Genomic DNA, 21,348 nt, shown 5'->3' with positions numbered 1-21,348 from the left:
GAACCATTAAAATATAAGTATAATAATTTCACTCTTCTGCTCAAAACTCAGTAAGATATCTACATGTATATTTCAAAAGCTAGAGTTCTAACGACAAGTTATCAGCCCATGCTGTCTAGCCCTTTTGCTCATTCTGCTCTAACCATACTGGGTTTTACACCTGTTCTCAAGCATGCCAAGCATACCCTGCCTTGGGTCTTTGCAATTGCTGTTCCTTTTCTGCCCATAACACCCCACCTCCACATGGCCACATGGCTGCCTACTTTACTTCATCTAGGTTCTAATGATATTCTGTAACAGAGCCCTATCCTAACTGCCCTACTTATAGCATGAGCCTCTTGTCCACCTTGGCACATCTAATTCCTCCATCCTACTTATTCTGTATGGCTTTTCCGTAACATATCACCTTTTAACACATTATTTTCTGTAACATATCACCCTTTAACATAATATTTACTTTACATATTTATTTTATTTATTGTCTGTCTCCCTCACTAGAATGTAAATTCCAAGAAAGCAGAGGTTTTTGTTCATTGTTGCAAAATCTAGAAAAGTACCTGAACATAAGAGGCAATTAAAAGCACTTGTTGAATGAAAGAACAGGAAAATATTTATAATAGAGAAAGAAGGACAAAATGGAAAATGCATGTAGTGGCTTTCAGCATTAGAGACACTTCTGAAGCATTTATTTTTTCCAGTTCAAAACAAAGCTTTGCCAACAAATTAAAGTTGGGTTCTCTTATTAGTTTGAAAACTTTACATTAAATTGCTTACCTCTTTTAGAACATTTTACCAACACATTTCTCCACTAGCATATAACCAGTCATCTAGGACAAGCTTATCAATAGTCATAAATTAGTAATTCCTTAATAACATCTCCTTTACCAATGCATTTTGAGGAGTGATTAGTAATCCAATCTACTAGTTCCATTCAGAGCTAGGACAGCTCCAGTGTCGACTTTGAGGGTAAAGTTTCACTGGTTTTGTCCTGATTGAGTATACTACCTGATTTTCCTAAAAGCAACAGGGTGGGGTAGGGGATTCCTAACAAAAGTATGGGAATTCTTACTTCCTGACAGACATAACTACCCACCTATGTCAAGGACAGCAGAAGAATGCTGATGCTCTACCCACTGAATCTTGATACTGAGTAGGCTTTTAAGTTGTCCTTCAAGAAGACGTTCCTTCACTCAAGGAGGTGAGGTGCTACTAGCAAGTCAATTCGAACATGTAACCTGCTGAGTAAAAGAACCAAATGGATAAATAGGGTGTGGAAAAGGACATAAGCCCTAATTCCAGGTCTGCATATTACCATCAAATGAAAACGTTCCCTGATGCAGGATACAGGATGCTTTTCCTTGCACAGGTTTCTCATCCCCACGTTATTAACTTCTCTGGTCTCCGTTTTCTCAACTATGAAATGAGGCTCCTAAATCAAGTTATCTATAAATTCCCTTTCAATTCTATGAGACCAAAAGTGGGGTGGCAAATACCTTTACTACACTGAACTTCAGCAATTCTTCAGCAATTCTTTTAAAACAGGAGCAATTTGTTTAGGTTCAGCTTCTTCAGGGCACCATTCTGCTTGCTCACCAACATCTTTTCTGTTGACCACTTGTGCCCTCTAGTGATGAATTCAATTACACAACAGGATCAGATTAAAAAATAGACTACTGCAGAGGAGTAAATGGGGGAAAACCAGAATTCAGTAGATAAAACTCATAGTAAAGCAAAAGTCAGTCCAAAGACACACAAATAAAAGGTGGAGAGAACTGAAATGGTCACCACCTTCCCTGATGTGCCTATGATCATTCCCTCCAGAGCACCTGCTATGCAAAACCCTTATCTGTGGTTTTGCTTTGGTTTAAGTTACTCACAGTCAGCCACTGTCTGAAAATATTAAATGCAAATTCCAGAAGTTAATAGCTCATAGTTTTAAAATTGTATTTTCTGGAGTAGTATGATGAAATCTCATGCTATCTGGTTACCCTGCCCTGCCAGAGACATGAATTATCCCTCTGTCCAGGGTATCCATGTTGTGTATACTACTGCTTGTTAGTCATTTAGTAACCTTCTGACCAACTGTTAAGACACTGATATCACATAGTACTGGTGTCCAAGTAACTCTTATTTTACTTAATAATGATGCCAAAGCACAGGAGTAGAGATAGTGGTAATTTAATTTTAGTTGTAACTGTTCTATTTTATTATTAGTTCTTGTTGTTACTCTCTTACTATGTTTAATATAAATAAAACTTCATCATAGGTATGTATGAATATGAAAAAGTATAGCACATGTAGGGTTCAGTACTACCTGTGGTTTCAGCCATCTCCTTAGGGTGAGGGAAAGTATCTCCCATGGAGTAGGGAGACCACTATACAGTAAATAGTAAATACATTCTTGAATATAAAAGCATTTTTAGATATGACTGAAATAACCTCTTCTCAAATTAAAATTAGATTCAGTTTCCTCTTCACTTAGAAAGACAAAGGATATCTTAAGATTTACAGAGACTAGCCCATACCTAATGTGGATAATGAAAGAGAATTGCTATAAACATATCTGTCAAGGAGGTGCTTCAATATCAATATACAGTCTTTGTCTATCTTACCAGCTGATGGAATTACCACTGGGGATGGGTTTTGATGAAAACCATGCACTATGTTGGATGTAGGCAAGGCCCCCAGTCTTCTCATCATATTTCTTGCTCTTTACTGACACTAGTATAGCAATATGTGACTTCTATCTTTAGATAGCAAACATCAGGCCATGCCTGGCCCTAAATATTAATTGGTGTTTACATTTTGGTTACATTTTTCTAAGTATATAAAGAGGAATGAATTTCAATGATATCAGCAGAGATTTAGTTTAATAATAGAAAGGCTTATTAATCATGCTGTTGTTACTGATATAGGGATGAGAAATTAAAGAATCTCATAAAATCTTTAAGAAGATGGGGGGAAATCAATATATATTTGGAATCATCTTAGCTCTAACCCTGATTAGAGACACAAATAGAGATAATAATAATTGAACTTTCCTTTCTAACCTAAAATTAAATATTACTGGATGATTTCATATATGTGTGCATATACATATATAGATATATGTGTGTATATATACATATGTGTGTACACATGTAAATAACACTGACATATCATCACTTTTTTTGGGGGGGAGGTGGTTTACTGGGGATTGAACTCACAACACTCAACCACTGAGCCACATCCTCAGCCCTACTTTGTATTTTATTTAGAGACAGGGTCTCACTGAGTTGCTTAGCACCTTGCTGTTGCCAAAGCTGACTTTGAACTCTCGATCCTCCTGCCTCAGGCTCCTGAGCCACTGGGATTACAGGTGTGTGCCACTGGGCCTGGCCATATCCTCACTCTTAAGAAGCAGTACATTCATATATATGCACGCACATAGACAAACACAGACACACACAGTTAAAGAACAGACAATGCTAATTTATAGAGACAGAAATTAGAATGGTTGCTTCTCAGGACAGGGAATTGATTAGAAAGTGGCAAGAGGAAACTTTGTTTTTAAATATCTTTTTTTTTTCTTGGTGCATTACAGCTGTACATAAAGGGGGGAATTTGTTGTTACATATTAGTACATGCACAAAGTATAACAATATGATTTGACCAATATCCCTCCCCAGCGCTTTTCCTCTTCCTCCCCTCCTCCCAGCTCCTGGTCGCCTTTCTCTGCTCTATTGATCTCCTTTTGCTTTTCGTGTGGATCACCCCCCACCTTTCTTTTCCTTTTTCCTCTCTAGCTTCCATAGATGAGAGAAAACATATGACACTTGACCTTCTGACTTTGGCTTATTTCACTTAACATAATGATAAGAGGAAACTTTTTAAGGTAAGGGAAAAGTTTTATATCTTGATTTGGATTGTGGTTTATACTAGTATATGCAAGTGTCAAAACTCACCAAATGACATTTAAAATGTATGTATTTTATTGATTGTAAATTTATATCTCAGTTAAAAAAATAAGATGTCATGAACTAACTATGGGGCTACCTCAGTGGTAGAGTTGTTGCTTAGCACTTGCAAAGCCCTGGGTTCAAATCTCAACACCACAAAAAAGAAAAAAAGAAAAAGATGTCAGAGTCTTGGGAAGTGTGAATTTAAAAAATAATAGATATCAAAACTCTCAAGGAGAAGGTTAGAGGAGAGTAGGGAGCTTAAGTGACTTTAATAGCAGATACAGTTTTACTAAATCAAAATCAAGAAAGAAAAGAACTGCCCTGGCTTTTCAGCAAAATTCATGCTTATTAGCTAACAGGGCCATTTCCACAGAATGTCCTCTCATTTATTGCTACAGAGCTGAGTCTATGATACTGCCTGATGGATGAACATGAAAGTAGGGCAGAGAGTGGTCTAAGATTCATAACATACTGGTGACTGTCTTGAACTAGAATTGCAGCAATTTACACTGGGTCATCATTAGGTGTGTTGTTCTGCAGCCCATAATGGATAATGGTTTCAAACCTGCTAGCATTAGAAGCAAGCGCTCTGAAGAGAAAATCAGATAAACAGTTTAATTGAAATAAACTAGAGTTGAAGACTTCAAAAAAGGAAGCCTCTCCCTTTACCAACTCATCACCAGTCTTTCCTTCTGCAGAACTGTGGGTGGGACTAGAGAATGGTACCTGGAATATGCTTGTACCAACCTTACCTTACCTGCGTACAAAGTTACCAATCTAGAGGTAATAGGCTGTTTGTTCTTAAAAGTCACACTGAAATCTGCTTGACACATGGTAAATACTAGTAGATGCCTTAAAGCAATTGGAAGAGTGGAATATTTTTCAGCCTGACAAATGACTTTCACAGCAAACCTCAATAGTCTCTGCTTTTCGTCACAAACCAAAAAGTTTTTTTCTATTATTTTATGTGAATGGTCCTAAGATGAAATTCCATGAGAACTACTGCATTAAAATCATTATAGTTTTCATTACTTGGTACTTGAGGTTAGGACTTTCCAGGGCTGAGAAATTTTGAAAAGTAGAGACAAAGATTTTCACTGACAAAAGACATTCTATGACATCAAACCTTCCTTGTTGTAATCTATTAATTTAAATGGCCTGTACAATCCTCTAGGGATTATAATGCATTTCAGTGCTCTGTAATCTATTACTCAAATTCTCTGCTTAAGCATAATTCCCCAAAGGAACTTCTCTATATTCATTCTCTCTATATGCAAAATCCTATCCAAGATTTTTAAAGAATCTATGAGTTGCTGTTGTTTGCATGCATGCAAATATACACACACACACACACACACACACACACACATACACACGTCTTAAGGGAATAGCTATGTGCTATTTCCACATAACACAGCTCATCTTTGTGAAGTAGCCTCAGCTTCAACCCAGAGTAGGCAATTCTCACTGGTGTTACTGTAAGTCATTACAGATACTGCTTTTTGAAAGTCTATTATTGATTATTTTGGATCTTGGCTAAAATGCAGGTGAGTTGATGACAATGTCTTATTCATCTCTCTTCTGTTAAAAATGAGTTAATTGTTAATTATTAAGGGTTGATAAGTGTATTCTAAGAATACAAGTCCAATAAATTGTGGAGTATTAAAAAGGTCATCATTTTATGTAATTTCTCACAGGAAAGCACATGTATTTCAATTAATTTAGTCAAAACCAAATTCCTTCCTTCCTGTGAAACTGTAAAAAGAAGAAAACCCCCAGTATTCTATGGCATTGGAGTGGTTCACAAGAACCTGGATTATTTTTAAGAATGCTGGGTACAGGCCTGCAGATGGAGGCTAAGCTTTATGAGGTCAGGGCTTTAGAAGAGGTGAGGTGCTTAACCTTATTTCACAGTCAAATATAAATGACTTTTAGACTATCTGATGTTTTACATACTCCACACTTATATATTATGTTCCTCTTTATCAATGTAGATCCATAAAAATACCACTTTTTATTTTTCTTCCAAAGATTTCAAAGTACTTTACAATCCAATAACATTCAAGAGAAAAAGATGGAGCCTGTAATGGTGTCAGAGATTAGCAGCTGGCACACAGAAGCTGGAAATCTGTTTAAGAGTATGGGCATTGTTACACCACAGGAGGAAGTACCACCATCTAACACCTGCCATGCCTCTCTGAGGAATGTCTATCTCCAAACTCCTCCTCAGCTCCAATTTGCATAGGTCCTGCTCTTCTATTAAAATCATATGCATCAAAGCAAGATTGAGCCCTAAAGAGATATGCCTCACTGGCTTGTCACTTACCCGTGTTTCCTTGACCTCTTCAGAGACATCAGTTTCATCCTCCTGAAAAGGAAGGAGGAAGACAAACAAGAGAATCATCATCATGGATATGTTTTAAAGCAACAAGGTCAGTTCCTATCAATTATACATCTTAGCATTTCAAACATGGGCAATGAGATTTGACAGCCAGGTGATACTCTGTGATGCTACTTCTAACAGCTTTCACAAGTAGGCAACTTAGAAATATCACCTATGGTTTTAAAAAAAAAAAAGTCAAATCAACCACAATTGGGAAAAAAAGGTATCATCTCTGCCCAAAGTTATCAATCTATGGGCTGGGGGTGTAGCTCACTGGTAGAAAGTTTGCCTGGCATGCCCAATACCCTGGGTTAGATCCTCACCATAGGAATTAAAAAAAAAAAAAAGTATTAGTCTATTCGGCTCTATAACAAGGAAATATTCTTATCTAAAAGGTAGTTTCCAGGGACTTGCGACCCACCGGCAGAACAGGCCCAGCAATCCACGGAGGCGCAGAGCCGGGCCTGCGCCTGCAAGGTAGGCGGACCTGCGACCCACCAGCAGAACAGGCCTGGCGGCCTGCGGAGGGGCAGAGCTGCCCCCCCCCCTCGCCTGCAAGGTAGGCGGAACTGCGACCACCAACAGAACAGGCCAGACCTGCAACCGACAGACAGAACAGGCCCAGCGGACCGCGGAGGGGCAGAGCCGCCCCATGCGCCTGCAAGGTAGGCGGACCTGCTACCAACTGGCAGAACAGGCCCAGCAGCCTGCGGGCGTGGTAGGCACATTGCCCCAATTGGAGGAGGGGCAGAGCTGCCGCCCGCGCCTGCACAGGAGACTTTGCAGCTATACAAGAGCAATACAAATATATAGGGGGGAAAATTCAATAACACAACAGTTTCATCAAGCAGAAAGAAACGTGAACAGTATGAAGAGACAAGGAAAGAAAGGACCACAAGCAATGTAGGTCAACTCAACGTTAGAAGAGGTAATATCTGCAGCAGATGGAATGTCAGATAAAGAATTCAGGATATACATGCTTCAGATGATCTGGAGACTCAAGGAAGACATTAGACAGCAAAATCAGACAATGAAAGATCACGTCAACAATGAATTACATAAACAAATCCAGGAAGCAAAAGATCAACTATACAGGGAGATAGAGGTTATAAAAAACAAACAAACAGAAATCCTAGAAATGCAGGAAGCAATAAACCAACTTAAAAACTCAATTGAGAATACTACCAGCAGAGTAGAACACTTAGAAGATAGAACATCAGACAATGAAGACAAAGTATTTAAACTTGAAAAGAACATAGACAGCTCAGCAAGACTGTTAAGAAACCATGAGCAGAACATCCAAGAAATATGGGATAACATAAAGAGACCAAACTTAAGAGTCATTGGGATACAGGAAGGTATAGAGGTCCAAACCAAAGGAATGAGCAATCTATTCAATGAAATAATACAAGAAAACTTCCCAGACTTGAAGAATGAGACAGAATCCCAAATCCTAGAAGCCTACAGGACGCCGAATGTGCAAAATCATAAGAAATCCACACCTAGACATATTATAATGAAGATGCCCAACATACAGAATAAGGAGAGAATTTTAAAAGCTACAAGAGAAAGGAAGCAGATTATATTTAGGGGTAAACCAATCAGGATAACAGCTGATCTCTCAACACAGACTCTGAAAGCTAGAAGATCCTGGAATAACATTCTTCAAACACTGAAAGAAAATGGGTTCCAACCAAGAATTGTGTATCCAGCAAAATTAAGCTTCAGGATGAAAGATGAAATTAAAACCTTCCACGATAAACAAAAGTTAAAAGAATTTGCAGCTAAAAAACCATCTCTCCAAAAAATCCTCAGCAAAACATTACAGGAAGAGGAAATGGAAAATAACAATGAAAACCAACAGTGGGAGGTAGGACAGTAAAGGGGGGAAATAATCAAAGAGGAAAACAAACCATGTTTAGTAACATAAATAAACAAATATGGCTGGAAGAACAACCCATATCTCAATAATAACCCTAAATGTTAATGGCTTAAACTCACCAATTAAGAGAAACAGGCTAGTAGAATGGATCACAAACATGACCCAACAATATGCTGCCTACAGGAGACACATTTGATAGGAAAAGACATACATAGCCTGAAGGTGAAAGGTTGGGAAAAATCATATCACTCATATGGACTTCGGAAACAAGCAGGAGTGTCCATACTCATATCAAACAAAATAGATTTCAAGCCAAAGTTAATCAAAAGGGATAAAGAGGGACACTACATACTGCTCAAGGGAACCATACACCAACAAGACATAACAATCATAAATATATATGCCCCAAACAATGGTGCAGCTATGTTCATCAAACAAACTCTTCTCAAGTTCAAGAGTCTAACAGATCACCATACAATAATCATGGGAGACTTCAACACACCTCTCTCACCACTGGACAGATCTTCCAAACAAAAGTTGAATAAGGAAACTATAGAACTCAATAACACAATTAATAACCTAGACTTAATCGACATATATAGAATATACCACCCAACATCAAGTAGTTACACTTTTTTCTCAGCAGCACATGGATCCTTCTCAAAAATAGATCATATATTATATCACAGGGCAACTCTTAGACAATATAAAGGAGTAGAGACAATATCATGCATCTTATCTGATCATAATGGAATGAAACTGAAAATCAACGATAAAAGAAGGAAGGAAAAATCATGCATCACTTGGAGAATGAACAATAGGTTACTGAATGATCAATGGGTTATAGAAGACATCAAGGAGGAAATTAAAAAATTCTTAGAGATAAATGAAAACACAGACACAACATATCGGAATCTATGGGACACATTGAAAGCAGTTCTAAGAGGAAAATTCATTGCTTGGAGTTCATTCCTTAAAAAAAGAAAAAACCAACAAATAAATGATCTCATACTTCATCTCAAAATCCTAGAAAAAGAAGAGCAAAACAACAGTAAAAGAAGTAGAAGGCAAGAAATAATTAAAATCAGAGCTGAAATTAATGAAATCAAAACAAGAAACAATCAAAAAAATTGATAAAACTAAAAGTTGGTTCTTTGAAAAAATAAATAAGATCGACAGACCCTTAGCCATGCTAACGAAGAGAAGAAGAGAGAGAACTCAAATTGCTAGCATACAGGATGAAAAAGGCAATATCACAACAGACACTTCAGAAATACAGAAGATAATCAGAAATAATTTTGAATCCTTATACTCCAATAAAGTAGAAGATAGTGAAGGCATCGAGAAATTTCTTAAGTCATATGATCTGCCCAGATTGAGTCAGGAGGATATAGACAACCTAAACAGACCAATATCAATGGAGGAAATAGAAGAAACCATCAAAAGACTACCAACTAAGAAAAGCCTAGGACCGGATGGGTATACAGCAGAGTTTTACAAAACCTTTAAAGAGGAACTAATACCAATACTTTTCAAGCTATTTCAGGAAATAGAAAAAGAGGGAGAACTTCCAAATTCATTCTACGAGGCCAATATCACCCTGATTCCTAAACCAGACAAAGACACTTCAAAGAAAGAAAACTACAGACCAATATCTCTAATGAACCTACATGCAAAAATCCTCAATAAAATTCTTGTGAATCAGATACAAAAACATATCAAAAAAATTGTGCACCATGATCAAGTAGGATTCATCCCTGGGATGCAAGGCTGGAGCAATATACAGAAATCAATAAATGTTATTCACCACATCAATAGACTTAAAAATAAGAACCATATGGTCATCTCCATAGATGCAGAAAAAGCATTCAACAAAGTACAGCATCCCTTTATGTTCAAAACTCTAGAAAAACTAGGGATAACAGGAACATACCTCAATATTGTAAAAGCAAATCTATGCTAAGCCTCAGGCTAGCATCAGTCTGAATGGAGAAAAATTGAAGGCATTCCCTCTAAAATCTGGAACAAGAGAGGGATGCCCTCTCTCACCACTTCTGTTCAACATAGTTCTTGAAACACTGGCCAGAGCAATTAGACAGACGAAAGAAATAAAAGGCATAAAAATAGGAAAAGAAGAACTTAAATTATCACTATTTGCAGATGACATGATTCTATACCTAAGAGACCCAAAAGGGTCTACAAAGAAACTATTAGAGCTAATAAATGAATTCAGCAAAGTGGCAGGATATAAAATCAACATGCATAAATCAAAGGCATTCCTGTATATCAGCGACAAATCCTCTGAAATGGAAATGAGGACAACCACTCCATTCACAATATCCTCAAAAAAATATAAAATACTTGGGAATCAACCTAACAAAAGAGGTGAAAGACTTATACAATGAAAACTACAGAACCCTAAAGAGAGAAATAGAAGATCTTAGAAGATGGAAAAATATACCCTGTGCATGGATAGGCAGAACTGACATCATCAAAATAGCGATATTACCAAAAGTTCTCTATAGGTTTAATGCAATGCCAATCAAAATCTCGTTGGCATTTCTTGTAGAAATAGATAAAGCAATCATGAAATTCATATGGAAAAATAAAAGACCCAGAATAGCACAAACAACTCTAAGCAGGAAGTGTGAATCAGGCGGTATAGCAATACCAGACCTCAAACTATACTACAGAGCAATAGTAACAAAAACAGCATGGTACTGGTACCAAAACAGGCGGGTGGACCAATGGTACAGAATAGAGGACACAGAAACCAATCCACAAAACTACAACTATCTTATATTTGATAAAGGGGCTAAAAGCATGAAATGGAGGAAGGATAGCATCTTCAACAAATGGTGCTGGGAAAACTGGAAATCCATATGCAACAAAATGAAACTGAATCCCTTCCTCTCGCCATGCACAAAAGTTAACTCAAAATGGATCAAGGAGCTTGATATCAAATCAGAGACACAGCGTCTGAAACAAGAAAAAGTTGGCTACGATCTACATACTGTGGGGTTGGGCTCCAAATTCCTCAATAGGACACCCATAGCACAAGAGTTAATAACTAGAATCAACAAATGGGACTTACTCAAACTAAAAAGTTTTTTCTCAGCAAAAGAAACAATAAGAGAGTTAAATAGGGAGCCTACATTCTGGGAACAAATCTTTACTCCTCACACTTCAGATAGAGCCCTAATATCCAGAGTATAAAAGAACTCAAAAAATTAAACAATAAGAAAATGAATAACCCAATCAACAAATGGGCCAAGGACCTGAACAGACACTTCTTAGAGGAGGACATACAATCAATCAATAAGTACATGAAAAAATGCTCACCATCTCTAGCAGTCAGAGAAATGCAAATCAAAACCACCCTAAGATACCATTTCACTCCAGTAAGATTGGCAGCCATTATGAAGTCAAGCAACAACAAGTGCTGGCGAGGATGTGGGGAAAAGGGTACACTTGTACATTGCTGGTGGGACTGCAAATTGGTGCGGCCAATTTGGAAAGCAGTATGGAGATTTCTTGGAAAGCTGGGAATGGAACCACCATTTGACCCAGCTATTCCCCTTCTCGGTCTATTCCCTAATGACCTAAAAAGAGCATGCTACAGGGACACTGCTACATAGATGTTCATAGCAGCACAATTCACAATAGCAAGACTGTGGAACCAACCTAGATGCCCTTCAATAGACGAATAGATAAAAAAAATGTGGCAGTTATACACAATGGAGTATTACTCTGCATTAAAAAATGACAAAATCATAGAATTTGCAGAGAAATGGATGGCATTAGAACAGATTATGCTAAGTGAAGCTAGTCAATCCCTAAAAAACAAATGCCAAATGTTTTCTTTGATATAAGGAGAGTAACTAAGAACAGAGTTGGAAGGAAGAGCATGAGAAGAAGATTAACATTAAACAGGGGTGAGAGGTGGGAGGGAAAAGGAAAGAGAAGGGAAATTGCATGGAAATGGAAGGAGACCCTCATGGTTATACAAAATTACATACAAGAGGAAGTGAGGGGAAAGGGGGGGAAAAACAAGGGGGAGAAATGAATTACAGTAGATGGGGTAGAGAGAGAAGATGGGAGGGGAGGGGATGGGGGATAGTAGAGGATAGGAAAGGCAGCAGAATACAACAGACACTAGTATAGCAATATGTAAAACAGAGAATGTGTAACCAATGTGATGCTGCAATCTGTATACGGGGTAAAAATGGGAGTTCATAACCCACTTGAATCAAAGTGTGAAATATGATTTGTCAAGAACTATGTAATGTTTTGAACAACCAACAATAAAAATTTAAAAAAAAGGTAGTTTCTAATAGATACATATTGTTGTTTCATTTCTTGTCCCATTGAATAGTTTTATCTAATTTTCAAATGAGACATTAGTAACCAGGGGCTTTTGTTTCGAATTATTGGCTGCTTGGTTTTTTAGATTCCAATAGCAAGGTTGAGTGAAAAAGGTAAATGGAGGGGGACGCATGTCTCTGTTGGTAAGCACTGGTACATCTCTCTTTATTTAAAAGTCAGTGTTAATCTGATTTCTATTTATCCTTTTTTCCTCCAGAAGAATAAAATTGAATCAAATGAACTTCCGTTAACTTACAGATTTTAAGTTCTTTAAATTTCGTATAGCTCTCCTAAAACATTTAGTTAAAAATCTCTGCTTTTTTGTGGTATTGATATTGTTGACTATATGAATTTCAAGGAATATTCAGGAAGAGAGGTAAAATCTGGCCAATTTATTTACTTGTTAGATCTGTTTATATTGGTTAAATTATATTGTAAATTTCAAGTTCTTAAAATTCTTCATCAATCAATACTGAGTGCCACCATATGATTAGTACTATTCTTGGTACTGGGAATCCAGCATGGAACATACTAAATGAGCCCCACACTAGCTAAATTTTGTTTTGCTTTTTTTCAGTAATAGTTCTTGTCAATCTCCAAGATTCATGGTACCACATGGGACTCTTTCTTTTGAACTCAACAGAAAGACTGGCAGCCAAGCATAATGTGGTATGGCCCAGTATGGACTAATCTACTTACATCTTTTGTCCAGAAGTTGATGCCCGTGCCTCTTCGTCGTTCCTTGGGACGCCTCCTCTCTCGAATGGAGAGCCTGTTAGAGGACTGATCATCCAAATCCACTTCTTCACTTTCTAGCCAGAGATAAAGTAAAGCATGACTCTTAAGAATCTGTAGCAATGTGCACGAGAGAGTGGCTTCCACCTTTTAAAACTCTACATACCATTTTTGTCCATTTCCTTTGCAGCTGTAGTATTCATAGTGATCTCTGAACTCTCAGAATCAGGGATGGAACATCTACTTGTTCGTAGCAGATGAGAACTGGTGTAGAGTGAAGGTCTTGATGCAGAAGGAGACACTGGTTTTGTGGGTTTGTCTGGCTGAGCTGGACACCTCAGACGATGATAGACAGGCTAGAAATAATTCACAGAATGAGCCATGAGAGGTCAAGTCCAGCCAAAGGTTAAAGATAACAGGTTTATTCAAGATGACCTTTTTCATTAAGAGTCTTATTTTAATAGCTGATGCTCAATTAACAATCACTGAGCTGAACTGAATTTAGTTAATTAATCAGAAAACCACAGCTTCTGGATGCTACTTTGAAAAGACCATCATGTTGCTAGCAGTATAGGCAAACTGTTCTTAAAATGACTAAAGGATACTAGACAGTGCTGTGTTAATGAAAATTCTTTTGATCTTGGAGTGAAATAGGAAGCATGATGAGCTTTCTCAAAGAGTGTTGAAAGGCAAAGTTTACAAAGGAAAATAAAAAAGCTCAAGACAAAGGAGCAGAATGTAGGAAGCATCTGAAAACAGAGAATAAATCTGAGCATTCTACTAATTTCTTAATACTCATTAATTTGCCATAATGATGTTTATTGAAACATTAATTTTTTTAATGGTTCTGGGGATAGAAGTCAGGCCTCAGACATGCTAGCTAGGTAAGTACTCTACCACTGAGTCCAGTCCCCTAAGCTTTTCATAAATTCCCATTTTCCCCTTTGAAATACTTTTTTCTAAGAGTTAAGACAGAACGTGACAATGAGTCTTAAGTTGGCTTATCGAAGATGCATAAATTCTTACAGCATACTGAGTTCACAATATACAGATTTTGTACAATTTTTAATTTAGAAATTATAAAACAAGCCTGGTGTTTGATAATTTAGTTATAAAATTATAATTAAAAACACCTGTAATCCTAGCTACTCGGGAGGCTGAAGCAGGAAGATCCCATGGTCAAGGGCAGACTGAGCAACTTAATAACATACTGTCTGAAAACAAGAGGCTGAGGACATAGCTCAGTGGTACATTTCTTGCCAAGCATGTACAACAAGGCCCTGGGTTCCATCCTTAGGTCAAAAAAGGAAAATAGAGAACAACAAAACAATTATAAAGACAGAAGAAATAAAATAAAGTAAGCTTTGGAGTCAGATGCAAGTTGGTTCAAAGCCTAACTATAGTATTTATTAGCTGTTTGGCCCTGAATAAGTTATTTAACCTCTCTGAGCGTTAGCTTCCTTATCTGTAATACAGGGATAACACCTCAGACAGGATGGTGACATTCAATAAGACAGTAAGTGTTAGGTGCTTAGAATAATATATGGTAATAAGTATTTAATAAATATAATAGCTTATAAAACAAAATACACAACAGAACACCAGTTTATATGGACTCTAGCCGTTCAGAGTTAGAACATGAAAGAGATGATTCCTTTCTCCTACAACTAAACTGACCATAAAATTTATCAATTACAATTTTAAGAGTGAAAGAAGTGGTAATAATAATTGCACAGAGACAACAGTTATAACTAGAACCATCTTAGGTAAACCAGGAGTATGCTTATCCCTAAGTATACTCTTGTACCTGTGACTACCAACTCCACCAGAGAAATGAAACATAAATTAAAATGTCCACCCAACATATATAAAAATGTACACCCAGGAGTGTTCTGTAAGCCCTTACATTTGTAGCAGTTTGGGGAACACATTAGTGGTTAAGAGACCAAGCCGTGGAGTCAGACTGCCTATGTTCAAATCTTGTTTATGCACTCCTCAGTCGCATGAAATGTTAGCTAAGTTACCCAATCTCTGTGACTCGATTTCCTTATAGATAAAATAGGAATAGCAATATCTACCTCAGAGGATTGTTTTGAGGATTAAAAACACATGAAATGCTTAAAGTAGTACCTGGCAAAAATACTTAATAAATGTTTATATTCTTATTTGCATTTTATTATACTGTGGCCTCTCTTTTTGGAATAGGTGGGTATTTATTTAAAAGCATTAGTTAACTGCCAGGAGGAAAAAAATGGTCATTTAAGCAATGACATCCTTTGAATTCTTTCAGTCACATAGGTCTGCCAACTAAAGACAGTCATTAAGTGCTCTATTCCTGAGTGGTCCACTGCAAGGTAGAAGAGCATTTGAATGATCAGTAAAGAACAGATTCGCAGAAACCAATTATCCTGCTTTTGTCACAGTACTTGCCAGCAAAATGAGCTCACCTCTTCATCCAGACTCCTGCCCCAGGGTTGCTGGTCTTCCCCAGCTTCCTTTGCTGGGACAGCTGAGGGCTCTTGCTTCTCAGTGCTACCCTCCAGTCCTTCAGTGTCTGCAGGTTTCTCACTAGCCTGTCTCTCTACCCTGGACCGGCTGAAAGTCCTTTCTGCTTCTTGAAGGTCTGTTAGGGTAACACCCTGGGAAAATAGCACAAGATCACGGCAGTTTCACCCTAACAAGGAATAACTCTTGAGTAAGCAGGGAAACTCTCAAAAAGATCTAACGGTTTTCAAATCCCAGACGAAGATCCCAAAATGCATAATGAGGCCATTTCAAGCAATATATGCTTAAAATAAGCATCTCTGTGTGCAAAGAACCCAGGCCTGAATCTAGGTACATTTCAAACGTAATACTTTAGCTTTCCCAATTTGATCCCCAGAAAATAGGTCAACACTGATGTCTGCCTGTTATAGATATATTTCTTCCATACCAAATAGTTCTTGGCATTTTTATGTGAATACTCTCTATTCTCCCAAGATCAAACTGTTAACAAAAGAGATTTTCTGAACAGCAGATGCTGGAAAAACTTAATTTTACTCGTAGAAAGAAAAGCCATATCCAAAAAGATGAAAATTCAGAGTAAAGCTAGAACAACAACAAAAAGAACTCCCAAAAGAAAAAGTAAGCTATTTCTTTAATATTATTTCCAAGTAACTCTAGGAATCATCCAGCGAGGTTCTTCCGACAATTAATGTTTGCCCCTGGGTCACAAAAGCAGCAAGGCAGAAGAAAAGCAAATGATGAGTCACTTGCAGCCAGGACAAAGGAGTTAGGAAGAGAATGTGATGAGTCTAACTGACGGGGTTACATGCTCAAGTAATCAGAGGAAAAGTGATGTACCAGAGCTGGAAGGTAGTTGATGGACACCAAATGCATAACTTGCTTTTTTTTTTTTAACCATTCATTCACTTATTCACTCATTCTCTTAATAATTGTCTTTAAGCCCTAGAACTATGAAGACAACACCAATTATTTCTGTCAAGAAACTTTTAATCAAACAAAAATGATATAAGAAAATAAATATTAAGAAACACACACACACATACACACACACACACACACAAAGAAAGAAACACAGTAATACATAACAAGCACACCTAACACTGATTTTGAAAGGTGGGGGGTTAAAAAAGACCATGGGTAGAGGGGAGGCTATGTAGAAATACTGAAACAAAGAGAAGCCATGGATCACTCAGGGTCTGTAGTTAATTAAGCAAAAGACCTTCAAAATTTACTTTCTGAAGTAAATTTTGGAAGCTTGTAACCTGAAATAGGAATGCAAAATGAAAAATAGCATGGCGATTCCTCAAAAAATGAAAAATAGGCTGGGCATGGGTGATGCATGTCTATAATTCCAGGGACTCTGGGGGCTGAGCAGGATCCTAAAGTTGAGGCCAGTCTCACCAACTTAGTGAGATTCTGTCTTAAAATGCAAAAGAGTAAGGGCTGGCAATGTAGCTCTCAGTAGTAGAGTACCCTGGGGTTTAATCCCTAGCGTGTGCCCCCCCCCACAAATTAAAATTAAAAGTAGAATGAGCATGTGATTTGGTAAGTTCCATTTCTAAGGATATACATATAAAAGAACAGACAGTAGGGTCTCAAAGTAAAATTTTGTACAGCCATTCTCAGCAGTATTATTCACAACAGCCAAGTATCCATCAATGGATGCATGGATACATAAAATATGGCATATACATGCAATGGAATATTATTTAACCTTAAGAAGGAAGACAATTTTGATATATGCTACAATATAGATAAACCTTGATGACACTGTGCTAAATGAAATAAGCCAGACACAAAAAAGACAAATAATTGCATGATTCCACTTATGTAAGGTTCCTATATTGGACAGAAAGAATGCTGCCTGCCAGGGGTAAGGGAAATACTGTTTAATGGATATAGAGTATCAGTCTGGAAAGTCAAGCAAAGTTCTAGAAATGGATAATGGTAATAGCTATAAAACAACATGAATGCACTTCATATCAATGAACTGTACGCTTAAAAATGGAAAAAGTGGTAAATTTTATGTTATGTATAATTATCGCAATAAAACAAAACAACAAAAAATATAGTCCACCTTGGTTCTCAAGGAGGATACATTCTAATAGGCAAAACAGAGAAATAATCATCAAGCAAAAATAAAAAAGGAAAACCTGACTTACTTTCTGAGGGTCAGAGAAGACAGAAGGATTTTTTTTGCAGCTATGAATAATGTCCCTTTTTCAGTCATCAACTTTACTACTTGACTTCTGCAGCATTTAAAAATGTTCAACTTCTCTTTTTTTGTGCAAACTGATTTTTCATTCATTTCCATGCCATCACTATTTTCTACTTCCCTTTTTACTTCTCTGGATGCTCCCTTTCATTCTGCTTCATGGGCTAATCTTTCTTTCCTCCTTAACTAACTCTGATTCATAGCTTCTTCCTCCATTCTCACTGCCATCACAACCTGAGTTCATGGCCTTGTCATTTTCAGCTTGGACTACTATTAACAGCTTCCTAGCAAATCTTCTAGTTTCCAGGCTTGGCAAACAAACACTGCCTACCACTTCCATTAATTCTCTGCATGGGGATTTTTGTGAAACATAAAGTAGACTCTATCACTCATCCTTAAACTGTTTCAATGGCTCCCTTAAGGGATTTCCCCACCCTTCTTTGTAACGTCTTTACTGAAATATAATTCACATAATGTAAAATTCACCCTTTAAATAATCCCATGGTTTTTAGTTTATTCATTGAGTTGTGCAACTATCACCACTATCTAATTTCAGAACACTTTTCAACATTCCCAAAAAGAAACCCCACACCTATTAACAGTCATTTTCCATTCCTCTTCCCTCTAGCCCCTAGCATTCATCCACTTTCTGTCTCTCTGGATTTGCCCATTTTGGATACATCATATAAATGGAATTATACAACATATGGCACTTTTTGAGTCTGGCCTCTTGAGCTTAATTAGCATAATGTTTTCTCAAAGTTTATTTATGTTGTAGCATGTAACAACAGTACTGCATTACTTTTTAATACCAAATAATATTCCACTGTATGAACATAGAACATTTTGTTTGTTCATTCATTAGCCAATGGACATTTGGTTTGTTTCTACCTTTTGCCTATTATGAATAATGCTGTTATAAACACTTACATATAAGTTTTTATATGGACATTTTTATTTCTTTTACATATGTACGTTAAGAGTAGAACTGCTGGGTTGAATAAACTCTATATTTAACATTTTGAGGAAGTGCTAACTATTTTCCCCTAGGGATTCCTAATGTGATTCTTTTTTAATATAATTATTAATACATATTTATGGGTTTCACTGTGACATTTCCATACACACATATATCTACTCCATGCTTTGTTTATGTCCAACAGCCCTCAACCCTCCCTTCTATAGGGCACAGGGTTCTTAAGACCCCCAAGCACTAGTGGAATGATGAGTCTTGCTCTGAGCCTGAAGGAACAGAGGTATGAGTGAGAGGTACAATGGAGAGTGGGTAGATGGAACTATAAATTCAATTGATTCTCTGTAGTGTAAGATTTAACAGAGTTTTTAATACAGTGGCTGGGATAAAGCATTCACTTTAGTAGTTTTAAAATGTACCTGCAATGGAAAAATAGATAGATGAAATGATATTTAAAAAAAAAAAAATCACACTCACTTGAGTAGATCTTCGAGTTTGCCGAGCTTGTCTGGAACGTGCTTTCCGTAAAGACTCTGCTTCCTCATCCCGTACCGGAGTCAGATAGGACCTACAGAGAAGCAAGATCTTTGCTGCATGACTTGAGGAATGACAAGGTGCTTCTACACACTGAAGGGATTTCTATGTGCTAAGGTTGAATTAAGGCAAAGTCCAAATGGCAGAAATGCTATTTGCCATCAGTAAAAATCACTGAATTTAAGACATAATTTGTGAATGTGTTATTGTTCAGGCAAAATTGTACCACCTGTAAAAAAAAGATTCTATTTCTTCTTTCCTTAATCCTTTCCTATAAGCCTTCAGAGAGCATATCTTCAGTATTTTGTCAATGAATGTGATGTTTATTGTAAGATTTCTTTAGATACTACTTACTGAATCAGAGTAATTCCTTTCTATTTCTATAGGAAGCAGGCTAATAAATTTTTTTTTATCATTAGGTGGACTAAACTTTATTGAATGCTTTTCTCTCCGATATATTTACATGTTGTTTATTTGTTTCTTTTCTTTCTTTTTTTTTTTTTTTTTTTTTGGTGCTGGGGACTAAACTCAGCTCATATGTGCTAGACAAGCATTCTACCACTGAGTTACAACCACGGTCCTTTGTATTTTCTTTTGAGACAGAGTCTCACTAAGTTGCCCAAGCTGGCCGTGAACTTGTGATCCACTTGCCTCAGCCTTTGTTTTACATTTTTATAATTTTCCTTTATTGACTTCTTTGAAGACAGCCAGACTCTCATAGTTGCTTTTGCAGTCAATATATTTTAGTTGAAATATATTAAGACTAACTAGCCTTTCACAGATATACAGTTGCAAAAATGAGGAGTATTGTGATTATTTTTTCAGATAACTGTGGATATTGTTTGATACTATACCAATGTGGAATCCGAAATGTATTAAGAAACTCTTCATATTCTGTTACATTAAGATGCATTGGTCTGGGCTGGAGCTGTGGTAGAGCACTCCCCTAGTACTCCTGAGGTACTGGGTTCAATCGCCAGCACCATGTAAAAAAAGCTAAATATACAAAATAAAGGTATTGTGTCTATCTACAATTTAAAAAAATATTTTAAAAAAAGATGCATTGGTCTACCTTGCGCTTTGGATCTTCTTATCTATACATGATTTTGTAACATTATATCTCCATTAGTCATTTGCAAAATATCAGTGTACCTAGTTATGCATATCTTCCTAATACTGACACATTTATTTATACAATTAAAAAAAGACATTCCTTAATATCACCTTTGACCTTAGAACAATCTACATAATAGGAAGATGTCAGAATTACAGTGACATATACAAGTTTTCTAAAATTCTAATTTTTGCTTAAAAGTTTGAATTTTATGATTAGCAACAAATGCTTAATAGGCTCACTTGGTTCATTTTCAAGAAAATGTCTCCATAACCATAATGCCATCATTAGTCATTATAAAATGGTGTTCCATGAAAAAAGTTAGTTCTCTTCTTCTGAGACTATAATCTTATGTTAGGCCTGACTGGCCACATTTCATGTATCTATTATCTTTTTCTGTATATCTTTTTATTTCTGTAAATTTCATTCTGGATATCTGCTACGGTCTCATTTAATCCTTTCTTTGGCAGGTTTGATGCAAACTAACCAATTGAATTTCCTAATTTCAGTTATTTTTCAGTTTAGAATTTCCACTTGATTCTTTTAATAGATTGCAATCCTCTGGTGAAATCCTCCATCTTATATTTTTTTGAATATATTAATTATAATTATTTTAAAGTCCATGTCTGGTAATATCACTATCTGATCTGGTCCTATTATCTACTTTTTCTTTTGATCTTTTGGTAAATCAGTTTTATTTC

The 21,348-nt window shown here is 36.7% G+C and overlaps 1 protein-coding gene across 14 annotated transcripts in view; it reads right to left on the bottom strand.

The window, feature by feature from the left end:
* Ppp1r12b (protein phosphatase 1 regulatory subunit 12B) overlaps positions 1 to 21,348 on the bottom strand; it is a 215,713-nt gene that overhangs the window by 77,366 nt on the left and 116,999 nt on the right. For 12 of the 14 annotated variants that reach the window (XM_078022592.1, XM_078022593.1, XM_040276742.2 and 9 more), the window contains 5 exons: positions 19,477 to 19,567; positions 15,754 to 15,945; positions 13,473 to 13,662; positions 13,271 to 13,383; positions 6,268 to 6,309 (listed from right to left, as the gene is read on the bottom strand). In XM_078022592.1, the coding sequence (XP_077878718.1) occupies positions 6,268 to 6,309; positions 13,271 to 13,383; positions 13,473 to 13,662; positions 15,754 to 15,945; positions 19,477 to 19,567 (628 nt within the window). Of the gene's footprint in view, positions 1 to 1,093; positions 1,239 to 6,267; positions 6,310 to 13,270; positions 13,384 to 13,472; positions 13,663 to 15,753; positions 15,946 to 19,476; positions 19,568 to 21,348 lie in introns of all 14 variants that reach the window. The other 2 variants (XR_005730312.2, XR_005730313.2) reach the window with 1 other exon arrangement.

The sequence above is a fragment of the Ictidomys tridecemlineatus genome, chromosome 10 (genome assembly GCF_052094955.1).
Source record: "Ictidomys tridecemlineatus isolate mIctTri1 chromosome 10, mIctTri1.hap1, whole genome shotgun sequence".
Taxonomy (NCBI): Eukaryota; Metazoa; Chordata; class Mammalia; order Rodentia; family Sciuridae; genus Ictidomys; species Ictidomys tridecemlineatus.
Note: the sequence above shows the minus strand (reverse complement) of the source record. Positions and strands in the feature narration are given on the sequence as shown.